General features: G+C 35.4%; 1 protein-coding gene across 5 annotated transcripts in view; it reads left to right on the plus strand.

The window, feature by feature from the left end:
- The window catches only part of LOC138335880 (uncharacterized), a 96,729-nt gene that overhangs the window by 68,810 nt on the left and 12,661 nt on the right, over positions 1–15,258 (plus strand). For all 5 annotated transcript variants that reach the window (XM_069285082.1, XM_069285075.1, XM_069285060.1 and 2 more), the window contains 3 exons: positions 10,764–11,111; positions 11,260–11,628; positions 11,804–11,980. In XM_069285082.1, the coding sequence (XP_069141183.1) occupies positions 10,764–11,111; positions 11,260–11,628; positions 11,804–11,980 (894 nt within the window). The remainder of the gene's footprint in view (positions 1–10,763; positions 11,112–11,259; positions 11,629–11,803; positions 11,981–15,258) is intronic.

Raw genomic sequence — 15,258 nt, forward strand, 5'->3', positions numbered from 1 at the left:
CAATTAATTTAAAAACAACAAACAGAATATGGTAATTGTGTGGTTAAATTTGAAAGGCAGTCCATCATTCTCTTGAGTTTAATTAGCCGTCCAGTGCCCTAATGGGCCAAACTACCGGTCCTGAGTGTGGGTACCTCATCAAATATTTGCAACAGTTATCAAGCTGAAAGGTACTTACCACAAGTGCTGTATGATTCATTAGGGGTTAAATAATAAACTCATGTCCATCAGCTTTACAGAACATGGATGTGGATTAGATTGAATAGACAAAGGGAGGAAAAGGCCCAAAGGGATGCATTAGGGTAGTCAATTAGTGGTTTAATACACTCATCAAATATTCATAATAATTAGCCTGAAAATAGAGAAGTGAAAATAGAAAAGATACCAAAGGATATTTGAATAATAAGGAAAAACTAGATTTTCTCACAGATTGGCCCCTATCTCTGGAATATCAATTCAATGAATAAATGATATCACATGATTACCTTTACAGAAATATTTAACTTGCCTTGCTGTGTTACGGCAATTCAGTCATGATGATTTGTTAGCATTCTGCTACATAAAGTGGATCTTGGCTGTCAGAATGTCCAATCTTTAGCATCCTCTTTTTCTTTTAAACAATTTCTTCTGAATAATAACAAATACGCTCAGATGCTTCATTATTGTATCATTATTGGAATGTTAAGAGATAAGAGATGCAACCAGAGTTTTAAAAAAAATAGATAATCCCTGAATGCAAGGTAACATAACAACCAAGAGTCTCAGTGACCTAATATTGGGATTATCAACAGGCCACATTCCTCTCATCACCCTGACCTTGACCCTAACATGATACAAGTCTGTCAAGGTTGAGATTGGTGCAGAACCACTGGGTATATGCATGAATTGGTAACCAAACCCACACAAAATCCACCTGATGGTCAGAATCATGAATGGGATTTGATAACATGTGTAATACAGAATGAGGCTAACCAGTACCAAGTCTTCAGAGGTTCATTGTAGAAACTTCTTATAGTTCTGGTTGACTTTCAGTACATCTAAATTATAACACGTTAGATCCTTAACCAATTAAAACACAACACAGATGCTATCACATGTCAGAAAATTCCAATGCAATGTACATTTTTAATCTGATGCTAATTTCAACACAAAAAATGTGTATGACAAGCATTAATTGCCATTTCTGAATTAAACTAGCTAGGTTTGAGGCATCCACAGAATAACCTTGTCATTAGCTATAGATATACCTCTCTAGAGGTAATGGGTGGCACATTATATATTAGTAGTTTTATATAGTGTATATATAGTTTTGTCTGAGTAATCAAATTTGTATCTACATACAGACTAAATAACGGCCAATAACTGTGAAAAGCAGACAAATCCATGAAAGTTGGTTTTTTAGCTCGCCTATTCGAAGAATAGGGGGAGCTAATGTTGTCACCCTGGCGTCGGCGTCAGCGTTGGCAGCCCATTTCACGTTAAAGTTTTTGAGCAAGTTTCTATTTTGTCTATTTTTTAGGCTTAAGTCATCATAAATGTTTATGATTTTATTTTCCTAATGTATATGGATGCTGAACGTGATAATACAACCAATTTGGGGCCCTTTAGGGGGTTTTTGAGTCTGTTAATTTGTCATATTTCCATGTTTAAATAGTAAATACTTGAACATCAACTTCTTCTGAATAGGCGAGCTTTGCTGTTCTCCTACAGCTCTTGTTTAATGTTAGCTCACTGTTACTTGACTCAAATATTCCTTTGCTAATATCTAACAAAACAGTTTAAATTTTCAGTAAGTTGTTATGTTATTGAAACAAATAAAACAGTTTTATGATAGCAATTTCAAACAGCAAATGTTAATAACCAGCAATAGAGCTGTATGATAACTGGGGAGTATACGTGTATGTCCTCTCTGTGGCCTGTAAGTAAATGTTAGAGGTGTCGTTAAACTTTCTAATAACTCTCGCGATCTTACAAGTCAATGGAGCAGTTTACAAGGAAGGTACATTACACAACACTTAATGTATTGGCCATTCTTGATGACTTTGGTTTTGAAATTGATTCGTCTTTTTCGTGCTCGAGTCAACTTAATGCAACATCGAAGCTGAACTTAAGACCAGGATTGTTAAAGTCAAAGAAAGTTCCCCCATAATATCTTCTCGATATACCTTACTGATGTGTTTTAAAGATACAGAAGTATGTGATACCTATCTGAAGAATGTTTAGTGGTTTCAAATGTACCAGTAAACCATGCTATAATGAAATATGGAAATGTTTGTGACATTCAAGTTGCTGTGTTGGAATACAGATACACTTAGAACATTATGTTTAATATATTCATTGTTAAGTAGGCTGTAATTCTCTATGTTATTATCATCAGCTGAAAGTTAATTTTAACGCCCAATCAGACAGCTGGGATCGATTTCCGGTGAAATTCGACGATTCTAAATGGCTGTTAAAATTAACTTTTGATCTTCAAAGATGGCTACCGAAACACTGATTCTTGGACGTCTCCAACATAACTAGGGACATAGCATCGTTAATGTGATGAATTGGGATGTGACATGTATTAAAGTGAGTGCCAAACGTTTTCCTTTAACTTTAAAGGCATTTTGACCCCAAACCAACATGAAGAATTCTCATAATCGCTGTCGCCAGATTTGTACTACAAGCCCCGACTTTTTAAGAGCAGTAGGTAGCTGACCATTAACAGGCGACCAGTCAGAATTTTGAGCCTGCGATTATGGTCAGTTTTAGCGGACTAATATTGAGTGATTGTATGGTATTAGGTTTTAGCTATGGCCAGTGTTATTCACTCTTTTGGTGGTAAATTATAATCCAGAGGATCACTCTCAGCAACAACAGCACAGACCAGACCATTTATTCATTATAGTCAGATACTTCTATCATGTTACATTTATGATAGGACTAAACAAAGTAGATGGCCTTGACATAAAATTGCATCATGATGAGATAGATCAGTGGTGAAACACATATTGCATTCACAAATGCAATTTATAATTCTATCAAAATTGATTGTTTGTCAAGTTTTTTTTTTATGAGAAATGACCTAGATTATCTGTCACCATTACAAGGAAAATGATTTATTCAAGACCCAAAGGAGTTGGTGATCTCAGAGGTGGTGTTTGAGAAGAAAAGCAATTTATTCTTGAAGAAAAAAATCTCATTTCTTACATCTTTCAATGCAAAAGCAATCGTGCCAACAAGGGAGAGTGTAGAGACGTCTAGAGGTGGTAATTGAAGTGAAGGAAAATTGTAGATGAGTTAATGAGAGGTAGGAAATTACGATCGATCACACTGTGTGATATATATATGTAGCCTTGGTGTTAACATATCACAATTTAGTTACTGTTTTAATCATTTTTAAACATTTCAGAAGGATTTTTTTGGGTTTTTTTTCTTTTGAGAAGAATCTGATTACCTACGTGTTCCAAGTGTAAGTGAGAGAAATGAATGCTTCAAGTGATGAATGAAAAACACATTATTGTTAAAGATAGTTGTATATGTAATGATACTTCAGGGGGTTGGGGAAATAGCCGCATGTAAAGTCATGCAATTACAAATTAACCTGTGAATGGCCACATTTGTATAATTACTACCTCTATAATTAACTGTTTTAATGGGCTGTACTTGTAGACCAGTTTTACATACAGACAGGTGTTAATTAGACTAACATTTCTGGATTGGATAGTACTGCCTGATGACTTTTGGAAGAAAAACTAATGTTAGCAATTAGTTTGTACCACCAAAGACATCATGGTACAGGGACCATCAGCACTGTCTATATACTGATCCACAGGGGGAAACTATTGATTTTATTTGGCAACATAAAAATATGTTTCATTCATTTACTCAATCAAATAACCTTTCCTATGATTCGAATATAACCAACAGTCTGGTCAAGTGGATGCTCAATAACAAAATCATCGACTATAAAAATGTATTTCATCATTTAGGTAAGGGTTATGGCCGCTTAATTCTCCCATCTTGTAGGACCAGTGACCTTTAATAAAACTTGAGTCGAGACACTTTACACCTCCAGACTTACAGACAGACCATTTGGAAGAGATATCCTGCATAGTTGTATATCAGCTGCAATGTCTTCTGCTGTCGTTCTAGACACCCATACCGACATGTACGACATAAAGATGTCCCATAGGAAACCAGGGCTTCTCCACGGTTTTCTTTGTTCGAGCTAGCTGTGTGTACTTTAATTTACAAGTATTCTTTCATCTGGATATTTCGGTTGTACCAATTATTCTTTTTCAATTAAAATAGAACCTGTGTATTACGTATTCATTGCAGTAATCATCAGTTGCACAGTTCTAGATACAACACACTGTGGTTTATGCTCAGGACATTTTCACAAAGGTTTAGGGTTTTGGTCTTTTGTTTCTGCCTTCAATGTTCTCTTTGAAATTCCACAAAGGCCATGGAGATTGATCATGTCCTTGCCATGAATTTGGTTTGGGGAGAACATATTGGAGGTTAGTGAAGGACATTAATCAATGGCCTTGCATACCAATGATTAGATCATAATGTCATATGGAGGCAGGGACATTGATATCTCAGACATTTCTGCATCTAGTACATAAGATTGGCATTCAATAATGACAAAATGTGCATCACTCTTGTTACCAAGTAATACTCAATCATTACCTATTTGTCTAAAATATAACAAAGTTGTCTTTTCTCAATCAACACACAATTACAACTCTTGACATATTTTGATAGCTAATTAAGTTTCAGAGCTAGGACAGATCCAATGAAGCTATATATCCTATGGCTACACACAAGTTGACAGACTGTTCCAATGCTACCTCAAAATTCCCTAGACTAACATGACAACACTTCTGCCCATTAAAATGCTCACATCTGAAGTTGTCATCAATAACGTTTCTTTTTTCTGTAAATCGGTGGTATAGAAAACACATTCCACTGAAGTATTCATTCTAGTTACAGTGTAATGGACTCATACCATTACAGAGTCTATCTGGTATTGACAGTTTCGTTTGGTATCCTGGCAACTAGTAAATGCTTTAAGACACCTTTATGTATACACATGTTCTCTTCATTTTAGGCGAAATTGAAAAAGGGAGTGAAAAGGAAGTAAAATAGATGTTTGTCTTCATTGAATGTGGTAGATATTATAGATAGTATAGTGATTTAGCACTGTACAATAGTATAGTACACAGCTAACCTGCCATCAAGACACCACACTCCAACTAGTAATGGTGCCATACACTGGTAGAGTAAGATACAAACTTGTAGACTTCATCTTCTCCATATTCCACTAAATATTTCTTTAAATAGATATTTCTGATAGATCAAATGAAAAAGGATTATGTCAAATATGTGCAATACCAGACAAATGGAGTAGCACCCACATAATCCAAACTGCCAGATCGAGATTCCTAATGTCATCATAGCGACTGAATAGGACCAAACAGGAATGACCTTGCATTTCAGTAGTACAGCAATATAGCTATAAGATAAGTGATTAAAATATTAGATATAGTAGCTTATATTCTAAATGGTGTCACTTCTCATGATTCATTTTACAGTTCAGTCAGACTTTGGCAGTATGTTACAGACTTCATTGACAGGTTAGACTTTATAAGTAAATCTGTAGTTACATATGTACAGGGTGGCATCAAAAGGAGATGAACATCAAAATTCTAAGACTTTCTTAACACATAGCAAGCACTCATCACATGTACCACCCAAACATAGAGAGGTGAACTTGAATGACCTTAACTGTAAATGGGAGGATAATTAACTGAATTAGAATTTCTTCGATGGCTTTAAGTACAGTCATTATACAGATATCTAATCATAAAAAAATAACTGTAACAATGGTAAAGACAGAGGATGTCTAGCATTGATTGTGGATGGGGATATGATGAGACAAAGCTGATTGGTAAATGGATGGTTTGAGTTTAATTTGGGAGATGGGATTGTATGTAACTAAGAGATCGGTGGACAGTAAGGGTTAGGGAGGGGAGCTCTTTATGTAACTGTTAAACGTTTGGACAGGATATTATCACCAGTGATTTGACATGTCAGAATGCCTGTAGGAAGATAATTTGGGAAAGGCCTGTGTTATCAGAAAGTTTTTATAAAAAAACTAAAAACAGGTTTAATATGTGTAGGTAATCCAATATCTGGCGACCTTGATTCACCAGCCATTCCTGTGGGTGTCTTGTAAACATCTCTTTCAAATTAATACTAATTTACATCTTAGCTCTTCCCTCTGAAAAAATAAGATAAGTTTTGTTGAAAAGTTTACCTATATTTGATTGGATGCTTCTGTGAACTTGAGGTCAAATTTATTTACCCCCACAAATTACACAAGTTTTGACGGTACACAGAACAACCTTCACAAATACAAAAGTTATTACAGTTCACGGAATGGTTTTTTAGATCCTCATTTGACAGTTTGTATCTGAGTTCGCAAGTAAGAACTTTTTTTTTCAGATTTGGTCAATTGCCATGACTAAAAGAGGTTTGAGTATCGTCAGTAGTCTATATACAAACAGGAAGATATATCACCAGTCTTATCTTGGTTATCACATGGTAGGAAATGGAATGAATCCTTTCAGATAAAAAACAGAGAAGATCCACCCCATGTTTCTTATCATAGCATCCAAAGTGTGTACCTGCCAACCACTTCCTGGCAGTGAGGTCAAAGGTCAAATGTCAACCTGACATTAAAAAAACAACTTTTGGGAAAAATGACTGAAATAAAAATGTACATTATGGAATTAACAAAAATCAAGCTCTATCAGTGAAAATATGGTATGTATTCTATCCATAGATGATAGTTCTGTTGTCATGCAATCACAAACCTTATTTATTGGATTTGAAAATTGATCTGTTAGTTTCCACAGTAGCTAATGGTGTTTTCTTTGTAATAACAAACAAGGTTGTTATGACTTTAAAGTCAGAGTTAAATCTATTTACAGACACACTGTTTGACCTTCGAGATTTGACATTTGGGCAGCTGGAGTTTATTTGAAAACAGTTTGGGCTCTTCAAGTAGACTAATTGGAGTCTGATGTTCCTTCTTAAAATTTAAATTGGTTTGAAGATATATGTGAATTAAATTGATAAATGAACAAGTTTGAGTTGAGTTCTTCATCTTACATTTTTGACCTTTCTGACTTCTAAAATTGGCATAAATTATTTTGGAATTGGTCACAGTTGAATTAGAAACAAGAGATATGGCTGTCAAAGAAAGTTCATCTTGATGGCTTACTGCATTTGAAGAGATTGTATCCAGTTGATAGATGGTTTTAAGTTTAAACTAAACTATTCCTGTAAATGTAAATGTTGGGATATATCCCAAGTAGGTTTAAGGATTTTGAAAGCTGTGTCACTGTTCGTATAATTTTTTTGTGTGTATTACAGTATAAATAGTATAACGAGAAGGAAATGGCAACATACCTGTTTGTTATAAGGAGATCATACTTATAACGAGAAGGAAATGGCATCATACCTGTTTGTTATAGGAGATCATACTTATAACGAGAAGGAAATGGCATCATACCTGTTTGTTATAGGAGATCATACTTATAACAGAAGGAAATGGCATCATACCTGTTTGTTATAAGGAGATCATACTTATAACGAGAAGGAAATGGCATCATACCTGTTTGTTATAGGAGATCATACTTATAAGAGAAGGAAATGGCATCACTACCTGTTTGTTATAAGGAGATCATACTTATAACGAGAAGGAAATGGCATCATACCTGTTTGTTATAGGAGATCATACTTATAACGAGAAGGAAATGGCATCATACCTGTTTGTTATAGGAGATCATACTTATAACGAGAAGGAAATGGATCATACCTGTTTGTTATAAGGAGATCATACTTATAACGAGAGGAAATGGCATCATACCTGTTTGTTATAGGAGATCATACTTATAAGAGAGGAAATGGCATCATACCTGTTTGTTTGATCATACTTATAAGAGAGGAAATGGCATCATACCTGTTTGTTATAAGAGTCTTATAAGAGAAGGAAATGGCATCATACCTGTTTGTTATAGGAGATCATACTTATAACGAGAAGGAAATGGCATCATACCTGTTTGTTATAAGGAGATCTACTTATAACGAGAAGGAAGGATCATACCTGTTGTTATAGAGAACTCTGTTTGTATAAGGAGATCATACTTATAACGAGAAGGAAATGGCATCATACCTGTTTGTTATAGGAGATCATACTTATAACGAGAAGGAAATGGCATCATACCTGTTTGTTATAGGAGATCATACTTATAACGAGAAGGAAATGGCATCATACCTGTTTGTTATAGGAGATCATACTTATAACGAGAAGGAAATGGCATCATACCTGTTTGTTATAGGAGATCATACTTATAACGAGAAGGAAATGGCATCATACCTGTTTGTTATAAGGAGATCATACTTATAACGAGAAGGAAATGGCATCATACCTGTTTGTTATAGGAGATCATACTTATAACGAGAAGGAAATGGCATCATACCTGTTTGTTATAGGAGATCATACTTATAACGAGAAGGAAATGGCATCATACCTGTTTGTTATAGGAGATCATACTTATAACGAGAAGGAAATGGCATCATACCTGTTTGTTATAAGGAGATCATACTTATAACGAGAAGGAAATGGCATCATACCTGTTTGTTATAGGAGATCATACTTATAACGAGAAGGAAATGGCATCATACCTGTTTGTTATAAGGAGATCATACTTATAACGAGAAGGAAATGGCATCATACCTGTTTGTTATAAGGAGATCATACTTATAACGAGAAGGAAATGGCATCATACCTGTTTGTTATAAGGAGATCATACTTATAACAAAGGAAATGGCATCATACCTGTTTGTTATAAGGAGATCATACTTATAACTAACGAGAAGGAAATGGCATCATACCTGTTTGTTATAAGGAGATCATACTTATAACGAGAAGGAAATGTCATCATACCTGTTTGTTATAAGGAGATCATACTTATAACGAGAAGGAAATGGCATCATACCTGTTTGTTATAAGGAGATCATACTTATAACGAGAAGGAAATGGCATCATACCTGTTTGTTATAAGGAGATCATACTTATAACGAGAAGGAAATGGCATCATACCTGTTTGTTATAAGGAGATCATACTTATAACGAGAAGGAAATGGCATCATACCTGTTTGTTATAGGAGATCATACTTATAACGAGAAGGAAATGGCATCATACCTGTTTGTTATAGGAGATCATACTTATAACGCATCATACCTGTTTGTTATAAGGAGATCATACTTATAACAGAAGGAAATGGCATCATACCTGTTTGTTATAAGGAGATCATACTTATAACGAGAAGGAAATGGCATCATACCTGTTTGTTATAAGGAATCATACTTATAATGAGAAGGGAAATGGCATCATACCTGTTTGTTATAAGGAGATCATACTTATAACGAGAAGGAAATGGCAATCATACCTGTTTGTTATATGGCAACATACCTGTTTGTTATAAGGAGATCATACTTATAACGAGAAGGAAATGTCATCATACCTGTTTGTTATCAAGAGATCATACTACGAATGTAACATAAACAATTCTTTTGCTCATTTAAGTTATTAGAAGAATATCTGAATCTGACCTTTACTAGATGTACCCAGGTAAAATAGAAATCCTTGATGTAGATAAACAATATACTTCCGTTCAGTTGATTGACAGTTTCCATAAACCCTTGTACCATTAAACCCTATGACTCATTATGATAAAAGATGACTCTGTGTGTTTGTTATAGCAGAGAAGCCCTTAAAGCCAGTGTTTGATGTTACTTCTATCATTTTATGAGGTCTGATAGAGTACATACAGCATTTAAGTCATTATTGGATATTTTGATTGTTTTATTTATTGGCTTTTAATTCAAGCTTAAATGTTTTTGGCAGCTAGTTTATTAGCTTACAAAATGGACCATCCACTTCAGATTTCATTGGTACAGATTCAGGCCATTAAATATTGATTTGTTCTTCATTATTGCCTTTTTATTGAAACTTTGATGTTTTGGACTTAATTGTTATTTTGTAACATCATATCAACCCTTTAGATATTGGAGGTACTCATATTCTACTGTTAATGCCAAACCTTGTAGACATATTTGGTAAACTAAATACTACAGCATTGATCAATTTCAGCCCTAAATTTCCAATAAAATGGCTGGCTATTGTATGAATAGCATTTTGTTTCAAATTGATCCTGACTTTGATGGTGATGGTATCTGAATTACTTTGGCAGTCTTCCTTTTAATAATTATTTTTTAACAAGAAAATGTCATTTATATACACATGTTTAAGATTTTAAAAATGTTAATGAAGAGCAGTCATTTTGTTCTCTACACCATCAAATACACAAAATATCCATTACATATATAGATTTATATGTATTGTTTTCATATCAATTAAGTATAATCATCACCTTCAGAAATCTTTTTTTGTTATTTTAATTATATTGGAATATTTTTATTTGAAACTTGTTCAAATTAAAAATGATCTTCATTTGATATCTGGGTTCAAATGATTTGGATATGGATCTATATGTAGCAACCTTGGGTAAAGGGCTGTTCAAATAAATTACCTTGACCTTCATTTACCCTTTTTACTATTTCTGGAGAAGCTAGGCTCATTGGGCTCCTCAAACTGATTTAAGCAAGTCCTTTAAATTCTTCTGTTTTTTCTATTTTGTAGTGTCAAGTGCTGGCGTACAGAACATCTTTGTGAGCGGTTGTTCACGAGAGACAATAGAACTTGGATGTCCATTGGGCCACAAGATTGCCATCAAAAGACTATTTTATGGTGTCAAGTCCGATAGAAAATGTGCTGACCGTGGACGCAAGTATAAGAGTGACTGTTGTCGCCGGACATATGACGACTGTTTGATATTCAATGAGGATAAGTACAATGTGTTGAATATCATGTGTTCTGGCTACAGGAACTGTGAGGTGGATGTAAAGAACATCAACACGCGGGGCGAGTGTGACAACCCGGAGTGGCGGTTAACTGACTACATGACTGTCATCTATGACTGTGTAGCAGGTAAGGTCACAATAAGACATTTCTTAAAAACAATTCTATTTGGCCAAAGAGAGGTTGCGGTTTTAACAGTTCTCACTCTCCAAATTTTATGATAATAAAAACTTTATGTTTACATGTATTTCTTATTTGTAAGCTTAAACTTTTGCAGACACAGATGTTGCGAGGTTCTGTTCCAATGACCATAAGCGTGGTAAGGAGCTGTACCTATCCAATATTGACTATCCTTCCCCGATAGGCCCGGGGCCTCACACTTGTCGGTGTGTCCTCAAGTCCGGGTACACCCAGGGTCTGTCCATCCACGCCATCGACATCATGATCACCCAGCCTGAGGACAGCTCTCTCTGTACACAGCAACTCAGTATCCAGGACACCTACGGCCAGACTAAGGTTATTCGGTGTGGTCACGGCGGACTGTACGGGTTCCGTACCATCTACAATCGGATGGTGACAAATGTCAGTCTGGAACTGAAGAGCAATGTAAACGACAGTCGGGGGTACATCTGGCTTCACCTTAAAAGTAAGATGGCATGATTATGGAAAAATCATAACTGCATGTCCACCATGATGTTTACTTGAATTGACATTATCTGTGGTAATATTTATTTATTTGATCGCTTAGATAATAATATTTCTGTTTTGTAAGTGTTCGTTTCTTTCCAAACTTCTCATTCATGACAATTATTATTTTGAAGGTGAGAACACAGAAGACTTTGTGAATCTGTATTGTGGAGAAGCTATCAGTTCTCTTACTGTCGGACCCGCTACAAATGCCACAGTGATTGTGAAACCAACAGCAGTGTCACCTGTAGGCAACAACACTGTGTATCCTAGTAAGGGGTGGTCAACTCCGCATCTCATACCAGATATGGGTAGGTATCTAAAACTCCACCCTAACATATAACAGCTTCACTTCCATTGCTTATGAAGTTGGTTCACATTGATACACATTCTGCACAAGACTATGTGAATCACTGGATTAAATCAGAAAACCTTGGTTTAATTGATATAGATTCATTACTCTGTCATATTACTTTGGAAATCTAACCCTTAGCCTACAAGTAAAAGTTGTTACCATTGTACCAGGTGACCAATCATCTTTGTGTTTAGTTAGAACATGTTATCATGACCTTTATAACAGTTACCAGGAATAGATTTGAGGTGAGCAGCATGTGAATGGTATTGATGGACTACATTGTCAGAATGTCTTTACGTTTCTGTACTCTCTGACCCCAGCCTTTATATACATGTTTCCAGTTGTTACAGATAAAAATCTGTTTTAGCAGATATGATATTATGAAGATCAGAAGGTGTAGACATGAATAATGTTGAACTGTGATAGACTGCCAACAACGGGTTGGATCCAACTCAGTATGTCCTCATGTCTAACAATATAGTAGTCTATAATTGTAACAATAGACCAAGCCGAGTCTTTATAAAATAATTAATCTAAGTTAGCGCATTCAATTAAGATTTTAGAACAATGGGGGATAACTTGGTATTTTGACTCTTTTGGGCAATGTCTTGGAAGAGAAGCATCAGATAAAAAAAACACCTTACTGTCAACAGTTATGGTTGACGCAGTAATTGATGATGAAAACTCTACATCTCCGTCAAATACTAGTTAGTGTTAACAGAATGGTCAGGTTGTTATTTCAGTTCGAATGTTATCTGTTGGTTTGTGTATACATACAGTGTGTACTGAGAGTGTCAAAAAACCTGGTAAACCTTACAGTGTGTGTGTGATATTTATTGGAGTTTACTACCGTTTGTATGGGAGGCTGCCAAAGTATACACAGATGGGATACACTTGTTGTATACTTGTGGCTACCAATGTGTGAGTTACATAATATACTACTCTATGGTCTGCTACTCTTCGGGTGATGTCTTATTCCTGAGGTGTGTTCCGGATGGATGGCGAGCGTTTGCACGACAAGAAATTTCTGAGCGGCAGGGGGTGCTCGGACATGCATTCGTAATGGTGGTCTCTCGTGCACTTGCTCTGACTCTATTATTAGTATATATGTTTTAAAAAAATTCCAAAATAGGGCTCCGTTCATGTCCGTTTAGAATTGAGCTCCTCTGCGAATGCTGGCGAGCGTTCGCCATCCTGAACACGCCTCCAATACTATTGCTGATTTCTATCATAGTGATTCATCTTTTCATCTTAGAGCCCTAATTTTATGTCAAAACAAGAAATGGTTTATGAACCGTAAAGGTCACTGAAGTCTTTAAAAACAGGTGTATGAAATATGCAAATCCCACATAACACATCTCTGTATGATCTGGTGTCATATAACACATCTCTGTATGATCTGGTGTCACATAAAACATCTCTGTATGATCTTGTGTCACATATTATATCACATCTCTGTATGATCTGGTGTCATATAACACATCTCTGTATGATCTGGTGTCATATAACACATCTCTGTATGATCTGGTGTCACATAACACATATCTGTATGATCTGGTGTCACATATTATATCACATCACTGTATGATCTGGTGTCATATAACACATCTCTGTATGATCTGGTGTCATATAACACATCTCTGTATGATCTGGTGTCACATAACACATCTCTGTATGATCTGGTGTCACATAACACATATCTGTATGATCTGGTGTCACATAACACATATCTGTATGATCTGGTGTCATATAACACATCTCTGTATGATCTGGTGTCACATAACACATATCTGTATGATCTGGTGTCACATATTATATCACATCTCTGTATGATCTGATGTCATATAACACATCTCTGTATGATCTGGTGTCACATATTATATCACATCTCTGTATGATCTGGTGTCACATATTATATCACATCTCTGTATGATCTGATGTCATATAACACATCTCTGTATGATCTTGTGTCACATATTATATCACATCTCTGTATGATCTGGTGTCATATAACACATCTCTGTATGATCTGGTATCACATAACACATCTCTGTATGATCTGGTGTCACTTATTATATCACATCTCTGTATGATCTGATGTCATATAACACATCTCTGTATGATCTTGTGTCACATATTATATCACATCTCTGTATGATCTGGTGTCATATAACACATATCTGTATGATCTGGTGTCACATAACACATCTCTGTATGATCTGTGTCACATATTATATCACATCTCTGTATGATCTGATGTCATATAACACATCTCTGTATGATCTGGTGTCACATAACACATCATATGATCGTGTCACATATCTGTATGATCTGTGTGTCATATATATCACATCACTGTATGATCTGGTGTCATATAAAATCTCGTTGACACATCTCTGTATGATCTGGTGTCATCTGTATGATCTGGTGTACATATAACACATCTCTGTATGATCTGGTGTCACATTACACATCTCTGTATGATCTGGTGTCACATTACACATCTCTGTATGATCTGGTGTCATATAACACATCTCTGTATGATCTGGTGTCACATAACACATCTCTGTATGATCTGGTGTCACATATTATATCACATCTCTGTATGATCTGATGTCATATAACACATCTCTGTATGATCTGGTGTCACATATTATATCACATCTCTGTATGATCTGGTGTCACATATTATATCACATCTCTGTATGATCTGGTGTCATATAACACATCTCTGTATGATCTTGTGTCACATATTATATCACATCTCTGTATGATCTGGTGTCATATAACACATCTCTGTATGATCTGGTATCACATAACACATCTCTGTATGATCTTGTGTCACATATTATATCACATCTCTGTATGATCTGATGTCATATAACACATCTCTGTATGATCTGGTGTCACATATTATATCACATCTCTGTATGATCTGGTGTCACATATTATATCACATCTCTGTATGATCTGGTGTCACATAACACATCTCTGTATGATCTGGTGTCATATAACACATCTCTGTATGATCTGATGTCATATATCACATATCTGTATGATCTGGTGTCACATATTATATCACATCTCTGTATAATCTGATGTCATATAACACATCTCTGTATGATCTTGTGTCACATATTATATCACATCTCTGTATGATCTGGTGTCACATATTATATCACATCTCTGTATGATCTGGTGTCACATATTATATCACATCTCTGTATGATCTGA

Source organism: Argopecten irradians, chromosome 1 (assembly GCF_041381155.1).
Source record: "Argopecten irradians isolate NY chromosome 1, Ai_NY, whole genome shotgun sequence".
Taxonomy (NCBI): domain Eukaryota; kingdom Metazoa; phylum Mollusca; class Bivalvia; order Pectinida; family Pectinidae; genus Argopecten; species Argopecten irradians.